The sequence below is a fragment of the Sinocyclocheilus grahami genome, unplaced genomic scaffold (assembly GCF_001515645.1).
Source record: "Sinocyclocheilus grahami isolate Dianchi unplaced genomic scaffold, SAMN03320097.WGS_v1.1 scaffold208.1, whole genome shotgun sequence".
NCBI lineage: Eukaryota > Metazoa > Chordata > Actinopteri > Cypriniformes > Cyprinidae > Sinocyclocheilus > Sinocyclocheilus grahami.
In genome coordinates, this window is record NW_015505387.1 from 243884 (window position 1) to 271279 (window position 27396).

Here is a 27396-nt window from a genome sequence, read left to right on the forward strand (position 1 = left end):
TATCCATCTTCAGTGCAACGGCAAGTCCTCAGTGGTCAGGAGATTTTACTGGACAAACTGCAGGAGATACGGAAGGTATGTGAGGCGGGTCATGATGATTTTGCTTTGTATTTGGAAAACACTCAAGGTGATGAGCCCTGATAAGCACAGCACACTTATCTTACAGTGTGTGTGCTTGTTATGGAAAAGATGAGAGCTTCTTGGTTGTCTCAAACTCTGATTCTGAGCTTGTGACTTTCAGACATCGTTGCGACAGATGAATCAGACACGGTTTTACATCGAGGAAAGCAGGAATCGAGTGGCACAAGTCAATCTGCTCTTGGGAGGCTTTCCGACACAGCTTGACAGAGAGGAATACACACACCTGCTATCCGAACACCTCGCAGTCAAAAGTAAGTCTGTGTGTGTTCATATGATGTGTAAGCTCAAGATTTAAATGGTTCAGGTCCTTTGGATTTTAGCCGTTCATCTCATCAGTCTCTTTTTTATAGATTTTATTCATCTTTCCATGAAATTGTCCTTGCACAATGCTGACCTGTAAGTCTGACATGAGGCATCTTGTGTACTCATCGCCGCTCTGCTGGGAGGGATTAGAATGGATGATAAAGTGACTGCTGGGCATTTATTGTGATTGGAGAGTTAAAGGAATAGTTCAACCAAAAATTAAAATTAGCTGAAAGTGTACTCACCATCAGGCCATCCAAGATGTAGATCTGTTGGTTTCTTCATCAGAACAGATTTGGAGAAAGTTAGCATTGCATCATTTTCTCACCAGTGGATCCTCTGCAGTGAATGGGTGCCGTCAGAAAGAGTCCAAAGAGCTGATAAAACATCACAATGATCCTCAAGTAATCCAGTCCATCGATTAATGTCTTGTGAGATGATTGCTTGTTTGTAAAAAAACAAATCCACCATTAAGTGTTACCATGTAAAGCGTTTTAACAACTAAATGGTTGCTTCTGGCCAAAATACGAATTTATAATCCATAATAATGCTTCTTCCAGTGAAAAACTCCATCCCCTGTTGTCCTCTCACATCAAAATCCACCGACATAATTGTTTAGAACTGTTTTCACCTAAACAGTGCTTATTATGTACATATTTCACTCCTGATTCAGACAAGATTACTTTTTCACTGGAGAAAGCAATGTTATGGATAGAGGCCCATATTTTAGCTGGAAGTAACGGTTTGAAGTTAAAATAGGTTTATCACAAACATGAAGCTTTCTGCTTCACATGACATTAATTGATGGACTGGTGACATGTGGATTACTTGTGGATTGTTGTGATGTTTTTATCAGTTTGGACTCTCATTCTGACGGCGCCCATTCACTGCAGAGGATCCAAGTGGTGTAATGTTAAATTTCTCTTTCTTTATTTCTCTCTCACTCTTCCCCACCCAGGTCATTTGGTCACCATCACTCACGTGTACACTGGACAAGGTAAGAGAAACTGCATTCATAAATCATAGGGTTCTGTGGGAGAACTGCCTGTTTCCTTGTCACAGGAAATGCATCCCTCCTTTAGAGGTGGCTCATAATGTCTGTCTTTGTTCTGAGCACAACTGCATGACTTTATTTGATAACACTGAAGGTCTCTGGTGCGTGCTGCAGAACAAACTGCCTGCTGTGTGCTTGGGCCACAGTCTGGCCTACTGTCAGTGCTCTGTAAATGAGACACAAACGCTCTGAACTGCCGGTTGTTCTTAATCATCCACCTCGTGCCCACTGGCTTAATCGACTTGATGCTTTGAATGGTTTTCATATTGTTAATGTAGCAGTGTGTGTTGGTTTGTGTGGAGATCTTAAAATAAGTAGTGTTTAACACACATGCTTTGACAACTAGAGATACTATTCTACTTTTTGCTATGATTTCCTGTTGTTCGCTTCTGTACTAGTAAAAAAAATGGTACAAAGGGTGTTTAAAGTTGAAAATAGACCCTTCTGCTTGACTGATACGAAGAAGTGCTTTTGTGAATTGAGTACATATTATGCTAAATAAATGTTTCAACAAGAAATATTTAAATAAAGAAAAAAAATTGTGTACCTTTATGTGTACCTTAAAATATTAACTTAATGTATACATGTAAAATATTAACAATTATATATATATAGTGAAATTACAAATATAATGAAAATAATGTGACATGTGGCCAAGTATGGTTACCCATACAAGGAATTAGTGCTCTGCATTTAACCCATCCTAAGTGCACACACACAGCAGTGAACACACACACACCCGAAGTAGTGGGCAGCCATTTATGCTGCAGCGTCCGGGGAGCAGTTGGGGGTTCGGTGCCTTGCTCAAGGGCACCTCAGTCGTGGTATTGAAGGTGGAAGAGAGCGCTGTACATTCACTCCCCCCACCTACAATCCCTGCCGGACCTGAGAGTCGATTCCGCAACCTTTGGGTTACGAGTCTGACTCTCTAACCATTAGGCCACAACTTCCCCCTATATATATATTCAATACCACGACTGAGGTGCCCTTGAGCATATATATATATATATGTCTATGTCTATGTCTGCATATATATATACACACACAGTGCCATCCATAAGTATTGGAACAGTAATAACAAAATTGTTTTGTCTGCTGTCGAGTCAAGACATCTGCATATATGATTAAAAGATGAATATGAGACAAAACTACAGAATGTCACATTTTACTATTAGCTGTTTCAACACATTCATGTTTTACCAAATAAAAAGGGCAGCACTTTTAGAGTTTCATTCCCTAATCTGATGTGAGCAAGTATTGGGACAATTGAACTTAAAGCAAATGTAAAAGTTTAAAAGCTTATATTTAGTAGCAAATCCCTTGCATGCAATCACAGCAGTGAGTCTGCCACGCTTGGACATCACCAGACTCATGGTTTCATCCAATGAAATGCTTTTCCCAGCCTTCAATATAGCCATTTTCAAATGTTGCTTGTTTTGGGTAGTTTCTGTCTTTAGTCTCCTCTTTAGTTGGTGAAATTCATGTTCAATTGGATTTAAATCTGGAGACTGACTTGAGCAATCTAAGACCTTCCATTTCTTTCCCCTGATAAACTCCTTGACTGAGCTAGCAGGGTGTTTTGGTTTATTGTCCTGTTGCAATATGAAGCACTTTCTGATGGGTCTTGTGGCATTTTCTTGAACATTGGTAGCCAAGATGTTTCTGTACACTTCTGCATTCATTCTGCTATCACCACCATCATTCTTTAAGTCATTAAAAAAGTTGAGAGAGCCTGTTCCAGAGGCAGCCATTCATGCCCATGCCACCACCGCCACCATGCTTTACAGATGAGGTTGTATGCTTAGTATCATTTGCAGTTCCTTTTTTTCTCCACACTTTTGCTTTCCCATCACTTAGATAATAGATCATCTTTGTCTCATCTGTCCATAAAACTGGTCTTGATGAGGTTTGCGTCTTGCTGTGTAGCCTCTGTAATTCTGTGTCTAAGTCTCCTGTGAACAGTAGATTGTGAGATCATCACCCCAGCTTTCTGGAGGTTGTTGGTGATTTTACAGACACTTATTTTCTTCACAGCTTTTATGATTTGTCTGTCATCAACGGCTGTTGTTTTTCTTTATTATTATATATATAATTATACTTGTATATAATACTAATTATTATACTAATTGAATTAGAAACCTATTATAAATTGTTTTCAAAAGTTGAAAAGGGGTCAATATTATTTTATACTTTTAAAAAGAAGTCTCTTATGATCAACAAGGCTGCATTTTGTTTTAAAATACATTAAACAGTAATATTATGAAATATTTTTGTACAATTTTAAACTAACTTTTGTCTATAATGCATTTTTGTAATGTATTTTAAAATGTATTCCTCTGACGGCAAAGCTGAATTTTTAGCAGTCATTTGTCCAGTTAATGTCAGATGATCCTTGAGAAATCATTCTAATATGCTGATCCAGTTAAGAAACAAATGAACAAAAGAAATGTTAGAAACATTATTATTATCATTATCAATGTTGAAAACTGTTGTGCTGCATAGTTTTTTGTTCTTATTTTAATAGGAAGCTCAAAAGAACATTATAATATGTCTTTATTTTTACTTTTGGGAAATTTAATGTATCTTTGCTGAATAAAAGTATTAATTTCTTTCATAAAATAAAAAAAAAACTTACTGAACCCCAACTTTTGAACAGTAGTGATATATAGAGGCTTGCATTGGGATTTTTGTCTCTTTGTCTTATTCCATCATGTTATGATAGGTGGTAAAAATAATTGTGTACTAAGTTGTGAGCAGGTGTTAGTGAGTGTGTTTGAAGAATTGAGCTGCTGTGCTGTTTTCAGGTGCAGTGGTCCTGCAGATCAGCTGTTTCTCAGAAGCGGAGAGGATTTACATGCTGGCCAAAGACACAAGCATCAGTGGCAAACAGCTCTACTCACTTGTCATACCTGAGATCATGGTACACCATCTTTTTGCAAAGCCATACTGCACATCCGATAGTGACACACTTCACAGCAGTGAAATGCTGTTATTTACTTACTTTCATGTCATTCCAAATCTTTAAAACTTTATATCTTTTTTGAAAAATCTCCAAACAATGAAAGTCAGTGGGGTCCAGTGTTGCTTGGACAGAAGATCCCTTAAAAGAGACATAAAAAAAATTAAATGGGGAAAAATTTCACACAAACTTTTGAGTTCGCTCTCAAATCATTTGCGTATTAAGTATTAACTTAAATGTGATCAGTAGGTCGCATGCTGTTCATTGCAACAATAGAGCTCATAATGCTGGCCCAATCTTTATATGCATCTGCTCTCTAGTGGCCAATAGTGAAACTACAGTACAATTCAACAGTCACTGTTATTTTTTCTCCCCACAGCAAAGCAAGCTGGCCAAAGGAAGTTGCCCCCTGCTAGTCTTTGTCAACCCTAAAAGTGGTGGCTTAAAGGGTAGAGAGATCTTATACAGTTTCCGGAAACTTCTAAACCCTCACCAAGTGTTTGAGCTGACCAGCGGAGGACCACTTCCTGGGTTAGACCAACACTCCTTATGAATGATGGATGGATGTTGTGACTGACAAATGGATGAATACTGACATTTCCCTTCTCACATATATGAGCTTTTGGATTATACAGGTTGCACACGTTCAGGGACGTCCCTCACTTTCGTATCTTGGTGTGTGGAGGAGACGGCACAGTGGGATGGGTGCTGGGGGTTCTGGAGTCCATCCGGCACAAAATCACCTGTCCTGAGCCAGCAATCAGCATTATACCACTGGGCACCGGTAAATGATGGAGGGAATATTGCTAATTTAATTCTAGTTTGCTATGTTTTACTAACTGTTAGCATCCATTGTCGTTTGTGTTCAGTTATGCTCTGTGTTTGGCAGGGAACGATCTGGCTCAGGTGTTGCGATGGGGTGCGGGCTACAGCGGCGAGGACCCCTACAACACCTTGCTGTCTGTGGACGAGGCAGAGGAAGTGCAAATGGACCGCTGGACAATTCTTCTAGATGCACAGGATATGACAGAAGATGGCAAAGTGAATGGCTTCCTAGAGCCACCCAAGGTACATCACGAATCCCCAAATTACAATAAATATGATTTCTTCAATAATATTGTTTTTTATTTTTCTTTATTAAAATAAAATGCATATGATTTAATTTAACATTTTAATTATTTGTAATAATTTATATAATTCATGTACTTATTATAATATATTTTATGTATTAATTATCTATAACCTATATTTAATAATAATAATTATTATTATATACAATAATACAAATATAACTAATTATAATGTTCATTAAACTTTCTATTTTTTATTTTGTAATTCAGTATTGTTTTTTCTTTATTTAATTTAATTAATTAATTCTAATTAATTAATGTAACATTTTAATTATTTTTAATAATTTATATAATTCATGCACTTATATATTATGTATTAATTATCTATAATCAATATATAATAAGAATAAGAATAAAATAATTATAATTTTCATTAAACTTTCTATTTTTTATTTTGTAATGCAATAGTTTTTTATTAAAATAAAATATATATTATTTAATTTAACATTTTAATTATTTTTAATCATTTATATAATTCATGCACTTATTATAATATATATTATGTATTAATTATCTATAATCAATAAGAATAATAATATACAATATTAAGAATAAAATAACTAATTATAATTTTCATTAAACTTTCTATTTTATTTTGTAATGCAATATTGTTTTTTTTATTAAAATAAAATATGTATTATTTAATTTAACATTTTAATTATTTTTAATCATTTATATAATTCATGCACTTATTATAATATATATTATGTATTAATTATCTATAATCAATATTAGCGTAGAGGACGCAAAACTGTTTCTGTTGAATGCTGTCAGTCGACATCTGGAAAATAGTGGAGCCTTTGCGTGGCTTTTGTTTGTGGACTTTTCGTCTGCATTTAATTTTTTGCAACCTATTATTTTAGGGCAAAAACTTATTAGTCAGTTTAATTTTAATCATGGTTTAGTTTTATGGATTATGAATTTTTTAACAGATAGGAAACAAAGGGTTAGAGTTAATGGGGTCTTATCGGACACATTAAATATTTCTATAGGTTCACCACAAGGCTGTGTACTTTCTCCTGTTCTATTCATATTGTATACAAATGATTGTCAGAGTTTGTACGATAATAGTTATTTGGACAAATATGCAGACGATACTGTGCTTTTGTCTTTGCTGTCATATCCAGATCAGGAATATGGTCCGGTTTTGGATGATTTTATTTTATGGAGTAATAGGATGAAATTAAATTTGAATGTGTCAAAAACGAAAGAGATGGTCATCAATTTTAGTAAGAAAACACTTGCACCTCAAAGGGTGGTCATTAATGACACACATGTTCATGTAGTGGAGGAATTCAAGTATTTAGGAACGATTATTGATATTAGGCTGAAGTTTGATCAAAACACAGATGCAATCATTAAAAAGTCACATCAAAGATTGTTTGTGCTGAGGAAGCTGAATTCTTTTAATGTACAGAGAGTCATTCTCAGGACTTTTTATAATTCATTTGTTGAAAGTATCCTGTCCTTTTCCTTTATTTGTTGGTTTTCCTTATTGTCTACAAAGAACAAAAATCGTTTGCAAGGTATTGTTAATATGTGCTCAAAGATTTTAGGTGTTCCCTTGCGAAGTCTTACATTTTATTATGAACAGCAAGTGATGAGGATGGCACATAAAATTATAGGAGACTGCACACACCCTTTGAATGATTATTTTAAGTGGATGCCTCTTGGGCGACATTTAAGGTCAATTAGATATTCCACAAATAGGTACAACTTTACATTTGTGCCTGAAGCAAAACATTTAATAAATGTAGTTGATTTAGATGATTTATTTAATTAATAAATTAATTTGATCAATTTAATAAATTTAATAAATACACCTGTATTTGGTGTATTTTGAGTATTTGAATGCGTGTGTTAAATGTTGTATATGTGAAGCACCACGAAAGTCTGAATTAATTGCCCCAAGGGGATTAATAAAAAAACTAAAAAATATATTATAATAATAATAATAAGAAGAAGAATATACAATAATAAGAATAAAATAACTAATTATAATTTTCATTAAACTTTCTATTTATTTATTTTTAATTTTGTAATGCTTTTAGCTCTGCTTAGGAATTGTCCAATACACACATTTTGCAAGGTACTAGTGTGAAGTGTGAATCAGTCATAACAGGGTTTACCTGTCTGTGTTTTAGATTGTGCACATGAATAATTATTTTGGGCTGGGAATTGATGCTGAAATGAGTCTGGACTTTCATCATGCACGTGAGGAGGACCCAGACAAGTTTAATAGCAGGTGACTGTTGTTATTTTACCTCAAATGGGTGGCTCACAGTTAAGGTGAGAGTGGTCTGTGTCTAGGGATTTAGATTTTGTCATTGTTCTTGCAGGTTCCACAATAAAGGCGTGTACGTAAAGGTGGGCCTGCAGAAGTTGAGTCACACACGAAACCTTCATAAAGACATCAGCCTGCAAGTGGACAGAAAGGACTTGGAACTGCCCAGTATAGAGGGACTGATATTCCTCAACATTCCCAGGTAAACACACAGTGGTAGTAAAGACGCTTCCACACACCTGAGTTTGTTGTTGAAGATTAAAGCTGCTGTATGTGTGTCTAGCTGGGGTTCTGGTGCGGACCTGTGGGGCTCAGACAGTGACTCTCGGTTCGAGCGGCCCAGGATAGATGATGGGATGCTGGAGGTTGTGGGAGTTACTGGTGTTGTGCACATGGTGAGTTCTTTTTTTAATTAATTTTTTTACAGTAAAAAAAAAACAAGGAATCACAAAATACCGTAAAAACAGTAATATTGTGAAATATTATTGCAATTTATATATATATATATATATTTAAAGTGTAATTTATTTCTGTGATGCAAAGCTAAATTTTCAGCAGTCATTACTCCAGTCTTCAGTGTCACATGATCCTTCATAAATCATTCTAAAATGCTGATTTGGTGCTCAAGAAATTTTTGTTTTTATTGTCAATGCTGAAAACAGTTGTGTTGCTTTATATTTTTGTGGAATCTGTGATACATTTTTTTTTCAGTTCAAAAGAACAGCATTTATTACTTAAAATAGAAATATCTTGTAACATTGTAAAGGTCTTTACTGTCACTTTTGATTAATTGAATGTGTCCTTGCTGAATAAAAGTTAAGTAAATGATTAATTATGAATTTTAGAAAACCTTACTGACCCCAAACTTTTGAACGGTAGTATTTGCCAAAAAAAAATAAAACGTTTTGTTTTATAAAAAAATATGAATATTATAATAATATAAATTTTATATTATAATAATATTCATTTTATTAAAAAAAGTGCTTACTGTATATTTTTTATTAAACAGAATTTATTTAATTCATGGTGTAGATTTGATTTGTGTTGCATATTCTGTTTTCACACTGTTTACTTAATTCTTTAATTTGTAAAAAAAAAAAAAAAAATTCAGGGTCAGGTTCAGAGTGGGCTGCGTTCTGGGATTCGTCTCGCTCAGGGCAGCTACATTCGTATCAGTGTGAACAAACCCATTCCAGTGCAGGTGGATGGGGAACCCTGGATACAATCACCTGGACAGATCATTATCTCTGCTGCGGGACCAAAGGTGCTTTTATATCCTTCTAATTCATACCCCCTCATTTGCCTGGTTGGTTCAGTTTTTAGCAGCTCAGCAGTGTGACGACAACACAACATTATGACGTGGAATATCTGAATTTATCACTCAAGAAAGGTCACAAAGAAAGCAACTACCTCATTAATAAGAACGTGGAAGAATGTTCCAGAATTGTGAATGAAACCAAAGGTCATTCCCATCCAGAATTCAGTTTTCTTACCATCTGTTAGCCTTCAGTTCTAATATAAATTTCTGTGTATTTAAAATGGCTACGTTCTCTATTTTAGGTGTGCATGCTGAGAAAGTCCAAGACCAAGCAGAAGAAACAATCAGGCAGTTTGAAGGAAGGCCGTTCCGACAGTCCAGCTCCCAGTGATGGTGGGCAGTGACAAAACACACAAACACTGCATTGACAGCCCTTTACTGTCACCTTGACAACTTTTCTTTTAGTCTGTCCTCTGTTCTTTGTTACATTCTGGGTTGGTATCGATGCTACTTTAATTACTTTAGCTGACCTATTACGTATTACGCAGACATCTCTATCATCTCATAGTCTGTAGCGTTCAAACGTCTGTCTGACAATAGCACTGCAGTCTGTTACTCAGGACTTTAGCTGCCCTCGGCCTGTTTTTGCCTTAGATTCATGCTGGTGTAGATATTTTTATTGGTTTTATTTTGATTGCCAGACTACATCGTCTTTTTAAAGCGAATATTGTCTTAAAGTAGTCCATCGCTGAAAGGCTACGGCACATATTAATGAGCAACCAGTATTCAATCACATTGTGTGCATCACAAATGCCAAAAAATACACTTTTGTGAACATCACCAAGTTAAGATTATCACTCTCCTTTCGCATATGGCGGCCTTTTTGGTTTATGGTGCATACTGTGACTCACCTGGTCATTTTTCATCTTTATAATTATTACCTTTAATGTCGTACTTGAAGTTTATTTGCAATAGCAGCCCCCTAGTAGCTTTCTACAAGTATCTGAACCAAATTAATGCAGTATAAATGTATAAACAACTCCATTAAGAGCACATTTGATTGTATAAGTGGGTCAGGGAGAGATTATTGTCTTTGTATATCAATTTTGTAGCTTTCTCAGCTGTGAGACTGTAGGTGCGAAGCAATCATGCACCTCACCAAAACGTGACTCGTGAGTAAACAATTTGGCATCATCACAGCCATTTTGTAAAAGGCGGATAAATATTAATAGCTTTTCGAACGTGTGGTACCGAAAAATACTGTGAAACGCTTAAGAGTTGTGGATTTTACGAAGGATGAATGTTAGTAAATTCCGTGCGATGTTTGTGGACACATGCACCACTTTTGGTATTAAATCGTAATATAATGCTGTACGATACTTGATAAAACATTCCATGCAAGATCACTTAGCATATGTGGTATTTAACATGGTGCCAGTTAGTGTAACTGGTCATATGAACCTTTAAGCCAACGTAGCTTTATCATGTGTGAAAGCATTGATTTGTAAGTTAATAAATCTGTTACTGTTATCTGACATAGTAGACAGTCGTGTAAGCTACTCATCCTATTGTAAAGCTAAAACTAAAGGCGAGCGCAGTGCTGTAATATACTGGCTAATGCATATGTGGTTTCTGTACAGTGACTGGTCAGCCCTGGATTCATGAGGCTGGCTTTAGATTGTGTATGTATGATCAGTTAGACTCTCCACTCCCCATCAGTCTTGCATTATTGGCAGGCTGTTGCCCTGAAACGTGCTGGATGCAGGGCGCAGCCTCAGCCACCTATAGGACGACTGTCTGACTTCATCTACCTCGTCTCACCGGCACACATAACTTCGAGAATCAAGTTCTGCCAAGTTCTCCCAAAGCACTTGCTTTTCATCCTGCACTTCATGGGTTGTGTCTGGGAATATTCGGAATAGGTCAGATAGGTCAGGTTAGATGCCATATTGAATTTAACAGATAAAAAAGAAGCTGTGAGGGAGAGACTTGCAGTCTTTACCATGGCATGCACTTTATAAAGATCCTATATCATGTCATTTTTCACAACTCCCAACTTTCAAAACTGTTTTACAGAGTATTAGTTTTTTCTGAAAGAAGTTTCATCAGCTAGTCGGCATGTTGTTAAAATCCATTGAAGACACTGTACTTGTCACTCACAGCCTCGTTTTCATCCCTGGCAGAAATTAATTATGGCGCTACCTTATGGTCTGTGATGATGAATATGAAAATCTGACCAAGATTACACAGCACTGCATCTTGAATAAGAAAAAAATCAGCTCAAAATCTGAGTTAAAAAATATCACAAACTTCCCATTATGTACAGTTTTTCACAAAATAAAATGTTCAAATCATATATACTGTATATATATATGGCTTACAATTGAACAATAGTTTAACCTGACTCGAATGAAGATAGGAACCATGTCTTTGTGGCAGTTTTTCTGCTGGGGGTATTAAGGGATAATAAAAGACTTCTCCTTATAAATGTTTGTTGAAAGCAAAAATGCCACAAAATGCAAACATTTAGTTAGAAAGTGTGACATGCTATAGCGAAACAAACACTGTTTTTTGGAGTCAGCAGCAGCACGCCACAATTATTATGAAACAAGTATTAGCATTCAGCTAATACGGTGCAGTCCTGTGTTATATATGGTAAGACTAATAGTTTAGGTCTCAGTGGCTTTTTTAAGTTCAAATCCAAGATGAAGTTGCAGTCTTCTCTCGCCGATTCGCCCTCTCTTGTGTCGTTTCTCTTGCCAGCGATGTGTACAGTGGTGATTTTTCTGCATTAGTCGTGCCTGTTGCCATGACTGCCCCTCGGGGTAACGTGCTGCTCTGTGGTGTGGTGTGGTTTGGCCCGAGCTCTGCGTTTAGTGCCTCATATAAGTGCTTCTAGAACTTCTGCGGAATTGCCGTATGTGTGCGTTTAACTCTAATGCCATTCTGTTTGTTCTGCTAGTTCAGTGACTATTGAAGTAGAACCGTGCTGTTCTAGGTCTTATAGAGCTGATGTGCCTCCTGATTGGTTGAATCGCATGAAAACACGTCCCATTTCACCCCCAAAAATCAAAAGAAAAATAATTAAATTAAAATTTTAGGACCATTAAGATTTGTTTTTTTTTTCAAAATTTTTGACATTCTTTTCATGACAATTAAGCACTTTTTAAGTTTAGTTTTTTCTTTAAATGTAATTCCCACTGGTGATTGTCGTTAGATCCTCCTTACTGTACGTAATGCATTACTATTTTTAACAATTACTACAATTCTGTATAAATACTTGACGACAATACCTTGAAAATAACGACAAAACATCTTTAAGCAAAGTATCATTTCTTATTTCTTTTGATTTTAGAATGAAATATGACCTTGTTTTGTGAGATTCACCCAATAACTTTGTCCAGTCCAAACTGTTTAAGATATTTTACCTCCTGGTGTGACTTTAGTTTTCTGATTACGTCTTGTAAAGTGGGTTTAATTAATGTTCTGAGATCTATATAGATGTATATTTTTGGAGAGAAAATGTTTTTAATTTGATCTGTAAAGATATTGCACTGACTGTACTGTTTTAAAGATGCTTTTAAGTGTACATTGTGTTTAATGAATATTAAATAACTAAATGTATAGATATGTCATCAGCTGTGTATGACAGATGGATGTGTCCAATGAAAAAAAAGACATACAATTTGGACTTTTTAATACAATTCTGTTGTAAAAGGTTGCCTTTTTATTTTGCATGATTTTAGAAGTTCCTATTGTACAAAGTAACAAACTTGATCATTCAAACAGCACCAAATGTAAGCCATAAATCACTCTGTGCCTTCTTTTCTACAAAACATGATTAGTAGGTCAGTTATTTACAATGGTATAAAATGGCTAGAATTATATATATATATATATATATATATATATATATATATATTGAGAATAATCAGCTTATACAAATCATCAAATTATTTTACTCCTAATGATTTTCGAGTTTCCACAGTATAAATTATTTAAAAATAGTATGAAGTAGTATCTTCTCAAATAAATAGCTTAAATGAGAGAATGATCTGGAATGGGCACAGAATTTAAGGGCAGGATGAAGCGAGGGCTCAGTCCAGGCTAATGTTCCCACCGTACAATGTGATGAGAAGAATCATGGCAAATCCTGTCAGCATTCCTGCGTTCTGGATTGCAAAAAAAATGATATCGGTCTTCATGCTCTGCACTTGTTCACTAGCAATCATGTTCATTTCAGGCAGCTATGTGTGAGAGAGAAAGATGGTCAGTATTTGCTCCGCTAACACAGATTTATGTTCCATTTAGGCATTAAAAGTGGAATTTTAACCTGAAATAAATGAATAATGAAGCAATAAATTCTGACAAAAATGGTAATATAATTTCTTATTTAGCTCAAGTCATGCGGGAAAAACCCTAAATGCTATAAGTAAAAATTATTGCATTGAAATACTGTTCCATTCACAAGTTTAAGGGTCAGTATGATTTAAAAAAAAAAAAATTTTCAAAGAAGTCTTTTAGGCTCACCAAGGCTGCATTTATTTGATCAAAAATACAGTAACAACTAAAATATTAAAATAAACTTTTATATATTTAAAAAATATAATTTTTTTATGTGACGGCAAAGCAGCCATTACTTTAGTGTCACATAATCCTTCAGAAATCATTCTAATGTTCTGATTTGCTACTCAAGAAACATTATTACGAATGTTGAAAACAGTTGTGCTGCTTAATATTTTTTGTGGAATACTTTTTTTTTTTTCAGGATTCTTGAAAAAGAAAATTCAAAAGAACAATTTATTTCACTACAAATAAATAAATACAAAAAAAAAAGTTTTTGTCTTGTTTTCCCATACGAATATCTAAAAATGTATGTTTATGCTTAATCCAAGAAAAAATATCTGCTAGTGGGGTAAGAAAAAGACACAATTTAAATGGAAAACATGCCACTGGCAGATATGTTTTCTTATTTTGATACATTATTGCGAAAACAAGACTTAATATCTCATCATTTTGTTTCTCAAGTAAATGGAATTTAAGACTGTTTATTTGTACTGGAAAATGACAAATAAGAAAATCATTTTTGCAGTGTTGAAATGGAAATCTTTTCTAACATTCTGAATGTCTTTACTCACCCTTTTGATCGATTTAATGAGTCATTACTGAATACATTTCTTGATGAATGTGATAAATCGTTATGTGCTGTACTTTCTAACCCACACTGCTCTTACCATATCAGCCAAGGAAATGTAAAGGAACATGCCTCCAGCAAAGGCAAAGATGATGCTGGGGGCAAAAGTGCTTCCCAACAAGATGCCCAGGACCAGTCCCACGTAGCAGGACATAGCAGACAGCAGGTTGAAGAAGACGGCCTGTGGAATACTCAGCCCTGCGTTCAGCAGGATAATGAAGTCGCCTACAGGGGGAGACAGAACACAAATGTGCTTCACAGGTTTACTTTTTTCCATTAAGTCAACATTCAAAGGGCAGTAGTCATAGAGGTCGTTTGGCGTAGGGGTTAAAGGTCAGAACTCACAACATTTCCAGTTGGGTAAAAGAGTCTGCATTACCCAGCTCTCTTACCCAGCTCATGAGGGAATTCCTCACAGACGATGGCGATAGAAGTGCTAAAGCCGCTGAGAATAGACACGGTGAACGAAGCGCCGATGGCCAGTCCGTCAATGAAGTTGTGTAGAGCATCGCTCAGGGAAATCATCCATGCCACCGTCTTTACGCTGGCCAGCTGTCTTCCTCTGAGCCATCTGCAAGACAAATAAAAAAAAAATACGTAGTTTTACTATAGTAAATGTATCATTTTAAGTTTTAACTTCATTTCATGTGGGAATAAATCAGTATCTCCCAATACTGTTTATGTAACGTATGGCTATATTTAGACCATTCACATATCTCTTGGCATTATTTGTAGTTTTGTGAGACCTGACGAATAAAAAAAAATTACGTAGTTTTACTATAGTAAATGTATCATTTTAAGTTTTAACTTCATTTCATGTGGGAATAAATCAGTATCTCCCAAACTGTTAGCTATTTTAATACTGTTTATGTAACGTATGGCTATATTTAGACCATTCACATATCTCTTGGCATTATTTGTAGTTTTGTGAGACCTGACCAGTTGTACCTGCTCCACTGGAGGGCCAAAGGTTATGCTGGCTTTGTCGCTATTGGCAGAGTCCACCGTATTGATGACGCCGTTCTGTTGGATGCTCTCTGAGGGCTGGAAGTGACTGTGTCCGTGGCCGTGCTAGGGTTCAAAAGTGAATCATATGATTACTGTATATGGTTTTAAAGAACATACATGCTAATACACAACATATCTGACATTTACCATTAAGAACCACGGCCATTTGCTTGCAGTTCAATTGGAATTATATATGTACCACCCTGAAGGAATTGTTTTAGCGAAAATGTATCTCTCTTTATTTATTCCTTCTCTTTCTAGCTTGTACTTATTTGAACAATGTCTAAGAACTTGGTATTACAACCACTTCCTGTGTCGTGGTTAACTCTTAAATTTATAAAGAATATCTCTTTGGATTTGAGACTTTAGTCTTTGCAACTTTACAGATCTTCTTTATGCACCAAGAGCTTGTAACACTCCAAAGAGAAAGGAAAATTTTTCAATCGCATCATATGACCCCTTTAAAGACTACAAAATTAATAAAGATATCACATGAATTGAGTTCTTAATGTTCAGTCTTCATAATACTGAGATGAACCCACCTCATGTTCTGTTTTCAGGACTATCCTCAGGATTTTTTCAGTGACGTACAGCGCATAGAATCCACCAAAGATCCCAACAGCTTGGAAAATGTAACCGTCTGCTTTTGGGTCAAACCCAAAGGCCTGTTCAATTAGAGGAATTAATCATGTAATCATATATCTTTGAGCAAGTTAAACCAGATAGATAACCAGATAGTTCCCCGTGTACACATACACATTATTAGTTCAAGTTAAACTGCAAACCCAAAATAAATATTTCAAACATGTAAGGCCTATTCATTGCAAAACGAACATCACGTCATGCAACGATCAAGAAATGTCTGCAATGTATGCACTTTTCTAGAAAATAAGCCTGAATTAATGAGTCCAGTTCAAAGAGCATTTTGCATTTTATAATTGTGTAATCACTGTAAGCATAAATAATCAGCATTAGCATCATGGTGCTGATAAGACAGCAATTAAAGATGTGAAATGGTAGCTTGTCGGTTGGAGGTTGATTTCAGGGCTTCTATGAAGCAAGAATGAACCAGTGTATAGGTTGCTGGGTTCATAATCCTGTTGTGCCACCAATGTGACCGTCAACAACCTCTTAGAAGACTGTCCTAAACTGACCTAGATGACTTGAAGAAAGCTTTCAGAGGACTAATGCAAACTTTGAACAATGAAATGAAACGGAGAAATGGAAAAGCATTTCACCTCAGGTATAAGCTGGAGAGCAGCATTGGAGAAGAGTGTGCCTACAGCCAGACCTATGAAGTAGGAGAGCACTTTTGGGAAGTAGGGCTTTTTAGTTACAGGAATGAGAGTCAGACCCAGCAGTGAGGCCAGATTAATGATGGTAACAGCCAAGAAGCCAAACCCCCATACTGTGTGCAGAAAGAAAGGGGAAAGCTCACACAGCTCAAATTAGACATGAAGGTAAATCGGATTTTTGCTTTGTGACGTTATTCTTTAAGACAACTAATCATAATTGTCTGTAATTTCCCTTATTCTCAACAGTGATTTTCATTACTTTATTACAGTACATTATTACTCTATTATACTGATATACAGCATTGTTTTAAAAAATAAGAAAAAAAGCAGTATAACAATAATATATGCACAAAAATATTCATTCATGTGGTGTTTTTTTAAAGTTTAAATATAGAAATTTGTGTTTTTATTTGCTTTGTGACTTTTATGACATTTTCATTACTGTAAACCAGTACGTTTTTACTCTATTATAGTAAAAGATTTTATTGTTTTGCATTAAGATAAGTGCTATAAAAACTATTATAGTTTTTATAAATAGTTTGAATTGTTTTGTTTTTATATTTTTCGTTTTAATTTTAGTCATTTTTATGTTTTTGTTATTTTTATTATTTTGTTTTTTTAAATAAATATGTCCATATAGTTTTTAATAGTTTTTATTTTAATTTGAGTTAATTGAGTACATTGTTAAACTAAATGAAAATTTAGACACATTTTGCGTTGGCAACTAGCTAAAAACGTTTTTATATATTTTAGTTCAGTTAATGTTTATTTTATTTTATTTTATTTTAACACATTTTTAGTTAAGTAACTAATGGTTTTAGTTTTAGTTTAGCTAAAAATAATAACTCTGAATGACACATTTTGCGTTGGCAACTAGCTAAAAACGTTTTTATATATTTTAGTTCAGTTAATGTTTATTTTATTTCAAGTAACACATTTTTAGTTAAGTAACTAATGGTTTTAGTTTTAGTTTAGCTAAAAATAATAACTCTGAATGAGAATAGGTATTTTGCATAAAGAAATATTTTTGCTTTGCAACATAATTTTTAAGACTATTAAACAATTGTCTATAATTGCCATTATTCTCAATACAGTACTTTTGTACTTTTATAGTAAAAAAATATTGTTTTTTTATTTAAATAAGTTTACAGTTTTTATTTAAATTAGCATAAAATCTGTACAAATATAGCACTAATACAAAAGTTGTGTTTTGCATAAAGGAAGATTTTTGTTTTGTGACATTATTTTTAAGCCAATTAAACACATTTGTAATTGCATTTTTCTCAACTGTGATTCTTATTACTGTAATAGAGTATATTTTTATTATAGTCGTTTTTATTTAAATTAGAATAAAATCAATACAAAAAATGCACTTATACAAAAAAATACCAGTTTAAATAATATAGATTTTTTTCTTCTGAGATTTTTTTGCATTAAGTCAATGAAAAGTGACATTTTGCATAAAGAAAAAAAAAGTGGCATTTTTAATGGCAATTAAACACAATTGTTTGCAATTGCCATTATTCTCAACAGTGACTTTCATTACTGTAATACAGTATATTTTAATTATAGTAAAACATATAGTGTTGTTTTTTATTTAGCTATGCATAAAAGCAGTACAAAAATAGCACTAATACAAAACATACCAATTTAAATTATATAGCCTATCATTTTTTTTCATCTTATGAGGTTTGCATAAAGTTGAGATGAAAAATTACTTTAATTGCCATGGTGAATTAATATAAAGTATACAACTTTATATTAACTTTACATAGAAAATATTTCAGGTGGCAAACTTCCCATCATTCTCTGCCATTCTTCACACGGAGAGGATATGAAATTTAAATGTATGCTGGCTTATATCAGAAGAAAGGTCTTTGACAACTGTAGACTTGGAAAGTTCAAATATGAAGTACTCAGCAGATGAAGACTCACCACGAAGATTAGTGTCACTGTGTAGCGGAGGTTTAGCTGAACAGGGTGGCAGTACAGCTTGGTTGAGCAGAGCCGGGCAGACAGTGACCAGATGTTCCTCTGTCAGATGAGAGAGGTTCTGAAGCCCATAGTGCACCAGAATATCTGCTCCAGACACACACTGATAAACAGAAACAGAAGTCAATGAGACAGGACTAAGAATGACAAAACTAATCCAATTATACAGTTTTTGTGTATGCTCTCTAATGTGTGGCATGTGGGTGATTCTATAATTGGAGATACATTTGGCATTGCAGAAAGTTAAGAAAAAAATGTTTTTCAGTATCTTATTGAAAACATATTTAATTTGAACAATTCAGTGCTTGCCAAACACAAGTTACTTCCTTTTTTTTTTACTTTTAATGAAAAAACCGATGTCTTTATAGGATTGTTTGTCAACTCTGTTACTGACAAATTAGCCAATGTGTAGAAATAACAATAAATCATAACAGGAAAAATCCTTCTTGTTTCATTAGACAAACAGTCCTTACATTCCATCACTTGAAACTGAGATAATATTTCACCTATGCATACCTTAAAAATAAAAAAAAAATACCTATGCCTTCATAGAACCGTCCACTTGGAGCAAATATTTTTCATCTGAAAATGTATTATATACAATATCCAGTTAAAAAAAAAAAATGTTGTTGAAATATTATAAGGGTGCAAAAATAAATCAATAACGTTTATTAGATTTTAAACAACAATTGTATTGTTTTTTGTGAAAATAGTTCATGAACAGAGTTGACCCTTTAAAGGTGCAGTAGGAGATCTTGGAAAATGCTAACTTTAGCCTGATAGCACTGAAAGCAATCGTCCCATCCTCCCTGCAATCTGCAAAGCCACGCCCCCTGAACACATTTACGCTCACAGACCAGAATACCAGAGACAACATTACTACAATAGGCTACATCAGCGGTTCCCAATTCCAGCCCATGTTCCGAAGTGAAGTAAACTTCAACGGATTTCCCCCGCTCAGGGAGTAGGAAGCAATGAACACTGTGTAGGGATCATATCGATCGGAACACAGATCATACACGTAGCTCACTTCTAACGAGCTGGTTATCTGAATCGGGTGTGTTAACTAAGCGAGACATGCAAAATATGCAGAGCTGGGGGGCGCGAGGACTGATTGGGAACTGCTGGGCTACATCATGTGTCATTCACCGGTGAGAAAACTTTAAAAGTACTACAATACCAGGAAGGAAGATCGGGTTGTTGATGTTTGTCTGCCATTCTCGCTCTGTCTGCACAGCGTGCGTGAACGCGCTGATGATAAGTTGACAGGCAGGTAGGAAAGCCAATTAAAACATTCGGACCTAGTGTTTTGATTGGATGCACATTTCTTGGTCCTACGCCTTCCACAGAATATATAAATACAGATAAATAAATTTAGACCACCTAACTTGCTTGCTATCGGGATGTGAAGAGACTTTCAACCAGCATAAGAAAAAAATGTTCTGAAGACAATCACCTATTGCACCTTTAAGTAACAGAATTGTAAAGTAACAGAATTGACAGAATTGTCCGATGGACTGTCAATTCTGTTACCGCATTGTCAGCATTGTTACTCTACCTTGGTAACAGAGTTTGCCAGTAACAGAATTGACCATTTTCTTTATTTTTTGCCAAAAACTCCACTTGCTAGCATAAATGCTAAGAGCACATGCCACTAATGAAATCATGAATAAAAGACTTTTAAATAGCACAAAGTGTGATCAATGAAAAAAATCTGTTTTCCTTTTGTGGTAACAGATTTGACACTTTATAAAATAACTCTTGGTGTAAGAACATTTTAGATTCAAATGTTTTCTTAGAGAGAGCACATAGACTTTTCAGTGCTTCAGATCTTAACAGTGAGGGAAAGTGACTTCATGTCCTGTATCTTACATAGTTGTGGGAGATAATTCCACTCATTTAAAGGCAAAGTATGGTATGGTAACAGAGTTGACGCAAGATTTACGGACACACATTTTTAAAAGAAAAAAGTTTTTTTTTTTTTATTTATTTTTTTTTAATAATATTGTAGAATTAGGTAAATTACTCTTTAGGGCTTTTATAAATAAAATGAATGAAATATTACAAAAAGAAAAAGTACAATAAAATATTTTGATTACACAATGATACATGATGGGAAAAAATGCACTGACTAACTCGGACAACAAGAAATCATGATTTTCAGCTATTTAAGACACTTTTTGCAAAAAAATATTATATTGTTATGGACTGTAACATCTTGTAATTCATAACAGTGAGTAACACAGTACTAGAATAATTAAAAATATAACCATTTGAAAAAAAAAATAATGACTTCGGACAAGTTTAGTATTAGTAACTAAAGTTACCAGATTACCTGAGCATGCAGAGGAATGTTCGGGTCCAATTTGTCTTGCACAATTGCACAATTTAAAATGTTAATGCCATTGAGATCCAGTGAACCGTTTTCTCCGTAAACAGCCACAATATCCTTCACGAAAACCTGCTGCAGAGAGCTGGCTCTTAATCCTGAGATTACAGTTATTAGAAAGCCTATGGACACATGAGGAAAAGATTTGGGAATGCCTGCCATGCTTACAGACCACACGTTTCGGTCTGAAGCGACACGAATGAAGCAAAAGCAGCGAGAGTTTAAGCGTCCATGCAGTCCGAAGATTATCCCGGGAGCAGAAGACTCAATCTGACTCGAACACAAATGAGCAGCAAGCAAAGTTGCATATTAAGAATAAAGATAAAAAACTATTAAAAGAGCTAATTATTTCTCCACTATTAGTATCTTCGGTGACCTGACCAATATGTCGCGCCTCCATTCGGCACCCAGCGAACCATGATAAACTCACAAACTAGAAGCCTACTGCGGTCAAAACAACCCGACTGTAATGCAGCAGAAGTGGCTTCATCAAAACAACCCAGTTATTTTGATATGAGATTGAATACAAATGAATTTACACTAAAGTAACTTTTTCAAGACACCAATGCAGGCAAAATTAGCAGCTAGTTAGTTCAATGAGTGAACAGCATGTGAATAAATACGCAGTGCTTAATTCATAACCTGGCAAAACATTGCACTATTGATTGTAGGCGGGACGTGGGCGAAGCCTGCGTGTAATTGCAATGCTATTCCGTGTGCATTTATTTTATTCATTTTCAGTTTCGCTGACACTAACTGGAAATGTTCAAATATTTATGGATCCACCTATAACAGACACTGTGAGCAAATATATTTCAATGAATTACCTATGGGGGCACTTTTGACTACTTGAATCTTTAAAAAAAAAAGAGAAGAAGCTCTTTTTAGAGCATTTTTTAAAATTTAAAATCATCTTAGAGGACAGAGAAGTTCCCCTAATTCAAGTACCATTGTTTCAAATGTTTAATTATGTTATTAAACCAAAGTTGAACTCTGCTCTGCAGTGATGCTCGAGATAAAACCGGCTAAATCTTTAAATATAGCATACAAAATGACGAAGTAAATCTATTCCTGAATTAAATTGTTTTATAACTATAAATATATAAAGATTTTCTTAAACGTAAAGCGATGGGGTGGGAAACTGCATCTGGAGCAATGAAGAAATCATGTTAATCATGTTAGGATCTACAGTATTGGTTTAAAATGACACTAGAAAATCTGAACAAAATCCTGGAGAGTTCTACTAGGAGTATTTGTAGAGCTCGACTCTAATTCGTTAAATGATCCTGTACTGCACCACCATCTACTGGTGCCACTGAATACATCAACATCTATATTAGAGGAAAGTTGGGAGACAACAAACTTAGCTGGATCAAGTTTTGCCTGGAAAGCAAAGGAGTGGGCCTCAGAGATGTCAATAAATAATATAACTTTTTCAACAATGGTTACAATTTCTCCAATTCCTCGGTTTTTCAGGCAAACAGAGGTGGATTTACAAATTCATGATATTATTAAAAAAGGACAGAACATCTTTGATATCAAGAACTATGCATTAGAATATATCAGAACAGCTTATGGATTTCTTCCAATATATACAGATGGCTCACGAAACCCAGAGACGGGTTGTACTGGAGCAGCATGTTATGTTCCAGAGTTTAAAGTCGGAAACTGGGAGATTAACAGATGGAACTTCAGTTTACACTGCTGAAATGGTAGCAATTCAGATGGCACTCTGTTGGCTAGAGGAAGTAACGCCTAACAAAGTTCTGATATGTTCTGATTCAATGGCATCACTTATTAGTCTTCAAACATTCCAGTCAGTTAGAAATGATATATTCATAGAAATAATGAATATATTATAGACTAAGACAAGCAGGAATAATAGTGAATTTTGTTTGGGTACATGTTGATATACCAGGAAGTATAGTTAAAGAAGCATGCAATCAAAAATGGCAAGGAAAGTGGAATATTTGTATTACAGGAAGGCATCTTTATAATATACATAACAGTACTAGAAAAAGTAAATGGCTATATAGTTTCAGTAGAGAAGATCAGGTTATTCATTTAAAGGCAAAGTATGGTATGGTAACAGAGTTGACGCAAGATTTACGGACACACATTTTTATAAGAAAAAAGTTTTTTTTTTTTTATTTATTTTTTTTTAATAATATTGTAGAATTAGGTAAATTACTCTTTAGGGCTTTTATAAATAAAATGAATGAAATATTACAAAAAGAAAAAGTACAATAAAATATTTTGATTACACAATGATACATGATGGGAAAAAATGCACTGACTAACTCGGACAACAAGAAATCATGATTTTCAGCTATTTAAGACACTTTTTGCAAAAAAATATTATATTGTTATGGACTGTAACATCTTGTAATTCATAACAATGAGTAACACAGTATTAAACAGCAGAAAAAGCAGAAAAAAATAATGACTTCGCACACCAAATGTACCTGCAATTATAGAATCACTCATGTGCCTAAAAATATAAAGTGTCAAATATTATTTACAAGTTTAGTAAATAACTTTTAGTAACTAAAGTTACCAGATTACCTGAGCATGCAGAGGAATGTTCGGGTCCAATTTGTCTTGCACAATTGTCTCCAATAAAATGTTAATGCCATTGAGATCCAGTGAACCGTTTTCTCCGTAAACAGCCACAATATCCTTCACGAAAACCTGCTGCAGAGAGCTGGCTCTTAATCCTGAGATTACAGTTATTAGAAAGCCTATGGACACATGAGGAAAAGATTTGGGAATGCCTGCCATGCTTACAGACCACACGTTTCGGTCTGAAGCGACACGAATGAAGCAAAAGCAGCGAGAGTTTAAGCGTCCATGCAGTCCGAAGATTATCCCGGGAGCAGAAGACTCAATCTGACTCGAACACAAATGAGCAGCAAGCAAAGTTGCATATTAAGAATAAAGATAAAAAACTATTAAAAGAGCTAATTATTTCTCCACTATTAGTATCTTCGGTGACCTGACCAATATGTCGCGCCTCCATTCGGCACCCAGCGAACCATGATAAACTCACAAACTAGAAGCCTACTGCGGTCAAAACAACCCGACTGTAATGCAGCAGAAGTGGCTTCATCAAAACAACCCAGTTATTTTGATATGAGATTGAATACAAATGAATTTACACTAAAGTAACTTTTTCAAGACACCAATGCAGGCAAAATTAGCAGCTAGTTAGTTCAATGAGTGAACAGCATGTGAATAAATACGCAGTGCTTAATTCATAACCTGGCAAAACATTGCACTATTGATTGTAGGCGGGACGTGGGCGAAGCCTGCGTGTAATTGCAATGCTATTCCGTGTGCATTTATTTTATTCATTTTCAGTTTCGCTGACACTAACTGGAAATGTTCAAATATTTATGGATCCACCTATAACAGACACTGTGAGCAAATATATTTCAATGAATTACCTATGGGGGCACTTTTGACTACTTGAATCTTTAAAAAAAAAAGAGAAGAAGCTCTTTTTAGAGCATTTTTTAAAATTTAAAATCATCTTAGAGGACAGAGAAGTTCCCCTAATTCAAGTACCATTGTTTCAAATGTTTAATTATGTTATTAAACCAAAGTTGAACTCTGCTCTGCAGTGATGCTCGAGATAAAACCGGCTAAATCTTTAAATATAGCATACAAAATGACGAAGTAAATCTATTCCTGAATTAAATTGTTTTATAACTATAAATATATAAAGATTTTCTTAAACGTAAAGCGATGGGGTGGGAAACTGCATCTGGAGCAATGAAGAAATCATGTTAATCATGTTAGGATCTACAGTATTGGTTTAAAATGACACTAGAAAATCTGAACAAAATCCTGGAGAGTTCTACTAGGAGTATTTGTAGAGCTCGACTCTAATTCGTTAAATGATCCTGTACTGCACCACCATCTACTGGTGCCACTGAATACATCAACATCTATATTAGAGGAAAGTTGGGAGACAACAAACTTAGCTGGATCAAGTTTTGCCTGGAAAGCAAAGGAGTGGGCCTCAGAGATGTCAATAAATAATATAACTTTTTCAACAATGGTTACAATTTCTCCAATTCCTCGGTTTTTCAGGCAAACAGAGGTGGATTTACAAATTCATGATATTATTAAAAAAGGACAGAACATCTTTGATATCAAGAACTATGCATTAGAATATATCAGAACAGCTTATGGATTTCTTCCAATATATACAGATGGCTCACGAAACCCAGAGACGGGTTGTACTGGAGCAGCATGTTATGTTCCAGAGTTTAAAGTCGGAAACTGGGAGATTAACAGATGGAACTTCAGTTTACACTGCTGAAATGGTAGCAATTCAGATGGCACTCTGTTGGCTAGAGGAAGTAACGCCTAACAAAGTTCTGATATGTTCTGATTCAATGGCATCACTTATTAGTCTTCAAACATTCCAGTCAGTTAGAAATGATATATTCATAGAAATAATGAATATATTATAGACTAAGACAAGCAGGAATAATAGTGAATTTTGTTTGGGTACATGTTGATATACCAGGAAGTATAGTTAAAGAAGCATGCAATCAAAAATGGCAAGGAAAGTGGAATATTTGTATTACAGGAAGGCATCTTTATAATATACATAACAGTACTAGAAAAAGTAAATGGCTATATAGTTTCAGTAGAGAAGATCAGGTTATTTTAGCAAGATAAAGAATGGGACATACTAAACTTAATTCGACTCTTTATATAATAGGTAAACATAGTACAGGGTTATGTGAAACATGCCAAGTAAAGGAAACAGTAGAACGTGTTATTAATTTGTCCTAGGTATGAGCAGGAAAGGAATGAATTAAAAAGAGAACTCTACAACATGGGATGCAAAGAATTTACAATAAGAAATGTATTAAATACAAATCAAGGATCCGGAAAAATGGTAAAAGCTGTTTTAAAATACGTTAAAAATGGTGATCTTAAGAGCAGAATATAGATTTGAAAATACACACCTAGACTGAAATCACTTCACACTCCAGCACAGGAGGTGGCGATATGCACCTAAAAGCTGGTATGCAACTCGCCAATAAACCCACAGAAGAAGAAGAAGAAGAAGTAGTAGAAGAAGAAGTGAGTGAACCCTCCCTCGGTTGGCGCTACACCAGCATCAACCTGGAATTCGCCCTTTGTTATGTTTACTGATCCGGTTTCTTCAGAGACACCCACATCCCTTTTAGATTGAGGTATATCCTTATTTCCGTACGTTCATTCATACGCAGTTTGTTTTAAAGTCTTTGGTGGGCTTGGAAAAACCAGCAGTTTGTCAAACCATAACGTTATATATACAACTCTACTGCAGCGTCCTCGCTGACAGCTGATTAGATTTACAACAGACGGTCAGTATGGGATGTTTACACACTGTTCTTCTTTTAGGGACCAGATAGTCATTTTAAGGTCAAAATAAGAAGAAGAACTCATTGAAGTGTCAATTGTCCAGGGGTTACTCAGTAGTCAGTACTATCATGAGTGAGAGGTCCAATACCTAACTTATTTTTCTCATTCAGAATCTAATGAAATTACAGCGCCCTGTAAAGTTTGATTACCAAAGATTTGTCATTTGCACTGTCTAGCAGGAGCTTTGTTAGTTTCCTATAAGTGAGTGTTGTGCTCCTGAACCCACTCAGCTGCTCAGTTCTTATTTGTCGGAATGTGTAAAGCCATAAGGCTGCTGACTGATGGATTATGACTTGTGTCAAGTTCTGATTTCGTGTATTTTGTTCTTTGCAGAAGAATGTTTTTTTGTCAATGGGTCTGAGTCGGCTGGATGTTCTGTATAGAAGGCTTCTCCTCACCAAACTCTTTATCCAAGGATGGGGAAAGCCAGAGGACCTGAAAAGGTATACTACAAAAATAAATAATTAAACAATGAATATTCAACGACTTCACTTATGACATGATTAAATAATGATGCTTCAATAATGATTAGCAGTGGTATGAGTGTGATGTATTATGTTCATATTTCATCTAAAGGTGGACTTTAAAGTTTATTGTACCAAAAGAATCTTCCAAAGGCGACAGATATGGATGTAGGACCAAACCCAACAAATATATACAGTATAAAACGAATATGCAAATTATGTGGACACTTAAAGGGTTAGTTCACCCAAAAATGAAAATTAGCCTGTGTTTTACTCACACTCAAAGCATCCTAGGTGTATGTGACTTTCTTCTTTCAGAGACATTAATGGCTGTGTTGAGTTATTTTGAGGGGACAAAAAATTTACACTGTTATACAAGCTGTACACACTACTTTACATTGTAGCAAAGTGTCATTTCTTCAGTGTTGTCACATGAAAAGATATAATAAAATATTTACAAAAATGTGAGGGGTGTACTCACTTCTGTGAGATACTGTA

General features: G+C 34.9%; 2 protein-coding genes and 1 pseudogene across 7 annotated transcripts in view; 2 read left to right on the plus strand and 1 right to left on the minus strand.

Annotated features, from left to right (window-relative positions):
- LOC107595737 (diacylglycerol kinase theta-like) overlaps positions 1–12246 on the plus strand; it is a 34373-nt gene extending 22127 nt beyond the window's left edge. Inside the window, exons 12-23 of one of the 2 annotated variants that reach the window (XR_001610293.1) lie at positions 14–75; positions 242–392; positions 1403–1441; positions 4303–4418; positions 4837–4988; positions 5093–5241; positions 5347–5525; positions 7732–7832; positions 7927–8073; positions 8155–8266; positions 8983–9333; positions 9432–9510. Coding sequence is in view for 1 of the 2 variants with exons in the window: in XM_016286226.1 (XP_016141712.1) it covers positions 14–75; positions 242–392; positions 1403–1441; positions 4303–4418; positions 4837–4988; positions 5093–5241; positions 5347–5525; positions 7732–7832; positions 7927–8073; positions 8155–8266; positions 8983–9135; positions 9432–9533 (1463 nt within the window). In the remaining variant the exon portion in view is untranslated. Of the gene's footprint in view, positions 1–13; positions 76–241; positions 393–1402; positions 1442–4302; positions 4419–4836; positions 4989–5092; positions 5242–5346; positions 5526–7731; positions 7833–7926; positions 8074–8154; positions 8267–8982; positions 9334–9431 lie in introns of both variants that reach the window. The other variant, XM_016286226.1, reaches the window with a different exon arrangement.
- Positions 12247–13055: 809 nt separating this feature from the next.
- Positions 13056–24238, minus strand: LOC107595738 (zinc transporter ZIP8-like; annotated as a pseudogene).
- Positions 24239–26090: 1852 nt separating this feature from the next.
- abhd18 (abhydrolase domain containing 18) overlaps positions 26091–27396 on the plus strand; it is a 9484-nt gene continuing 8178 nt past the window's right edge. For 2 of the 5 annotated variants that reach the window (XR_001610294.1, XM_016286228.1), the window contains exons 1-2: positions 26091–26223; positions 26758–26877. Coding sequence is in view for 4 of the 5 variants with exons in the window: in XM_016286228.1 (XP_016141714.1) it covers positions 26786–26877 (92 nt within the window). In the remaining variant the exon portion in view is untranslated. Of the gene's footprint in view, positions 26224–26339; positions 26377–26757; positions 26878–27010; positions 27067–27396 lie in introns of those variants that run through there. The other 3 variants (XM_016286230.1, XM_016286229.1, XM_016286231.1) reach the window with 3 other exon arrangements.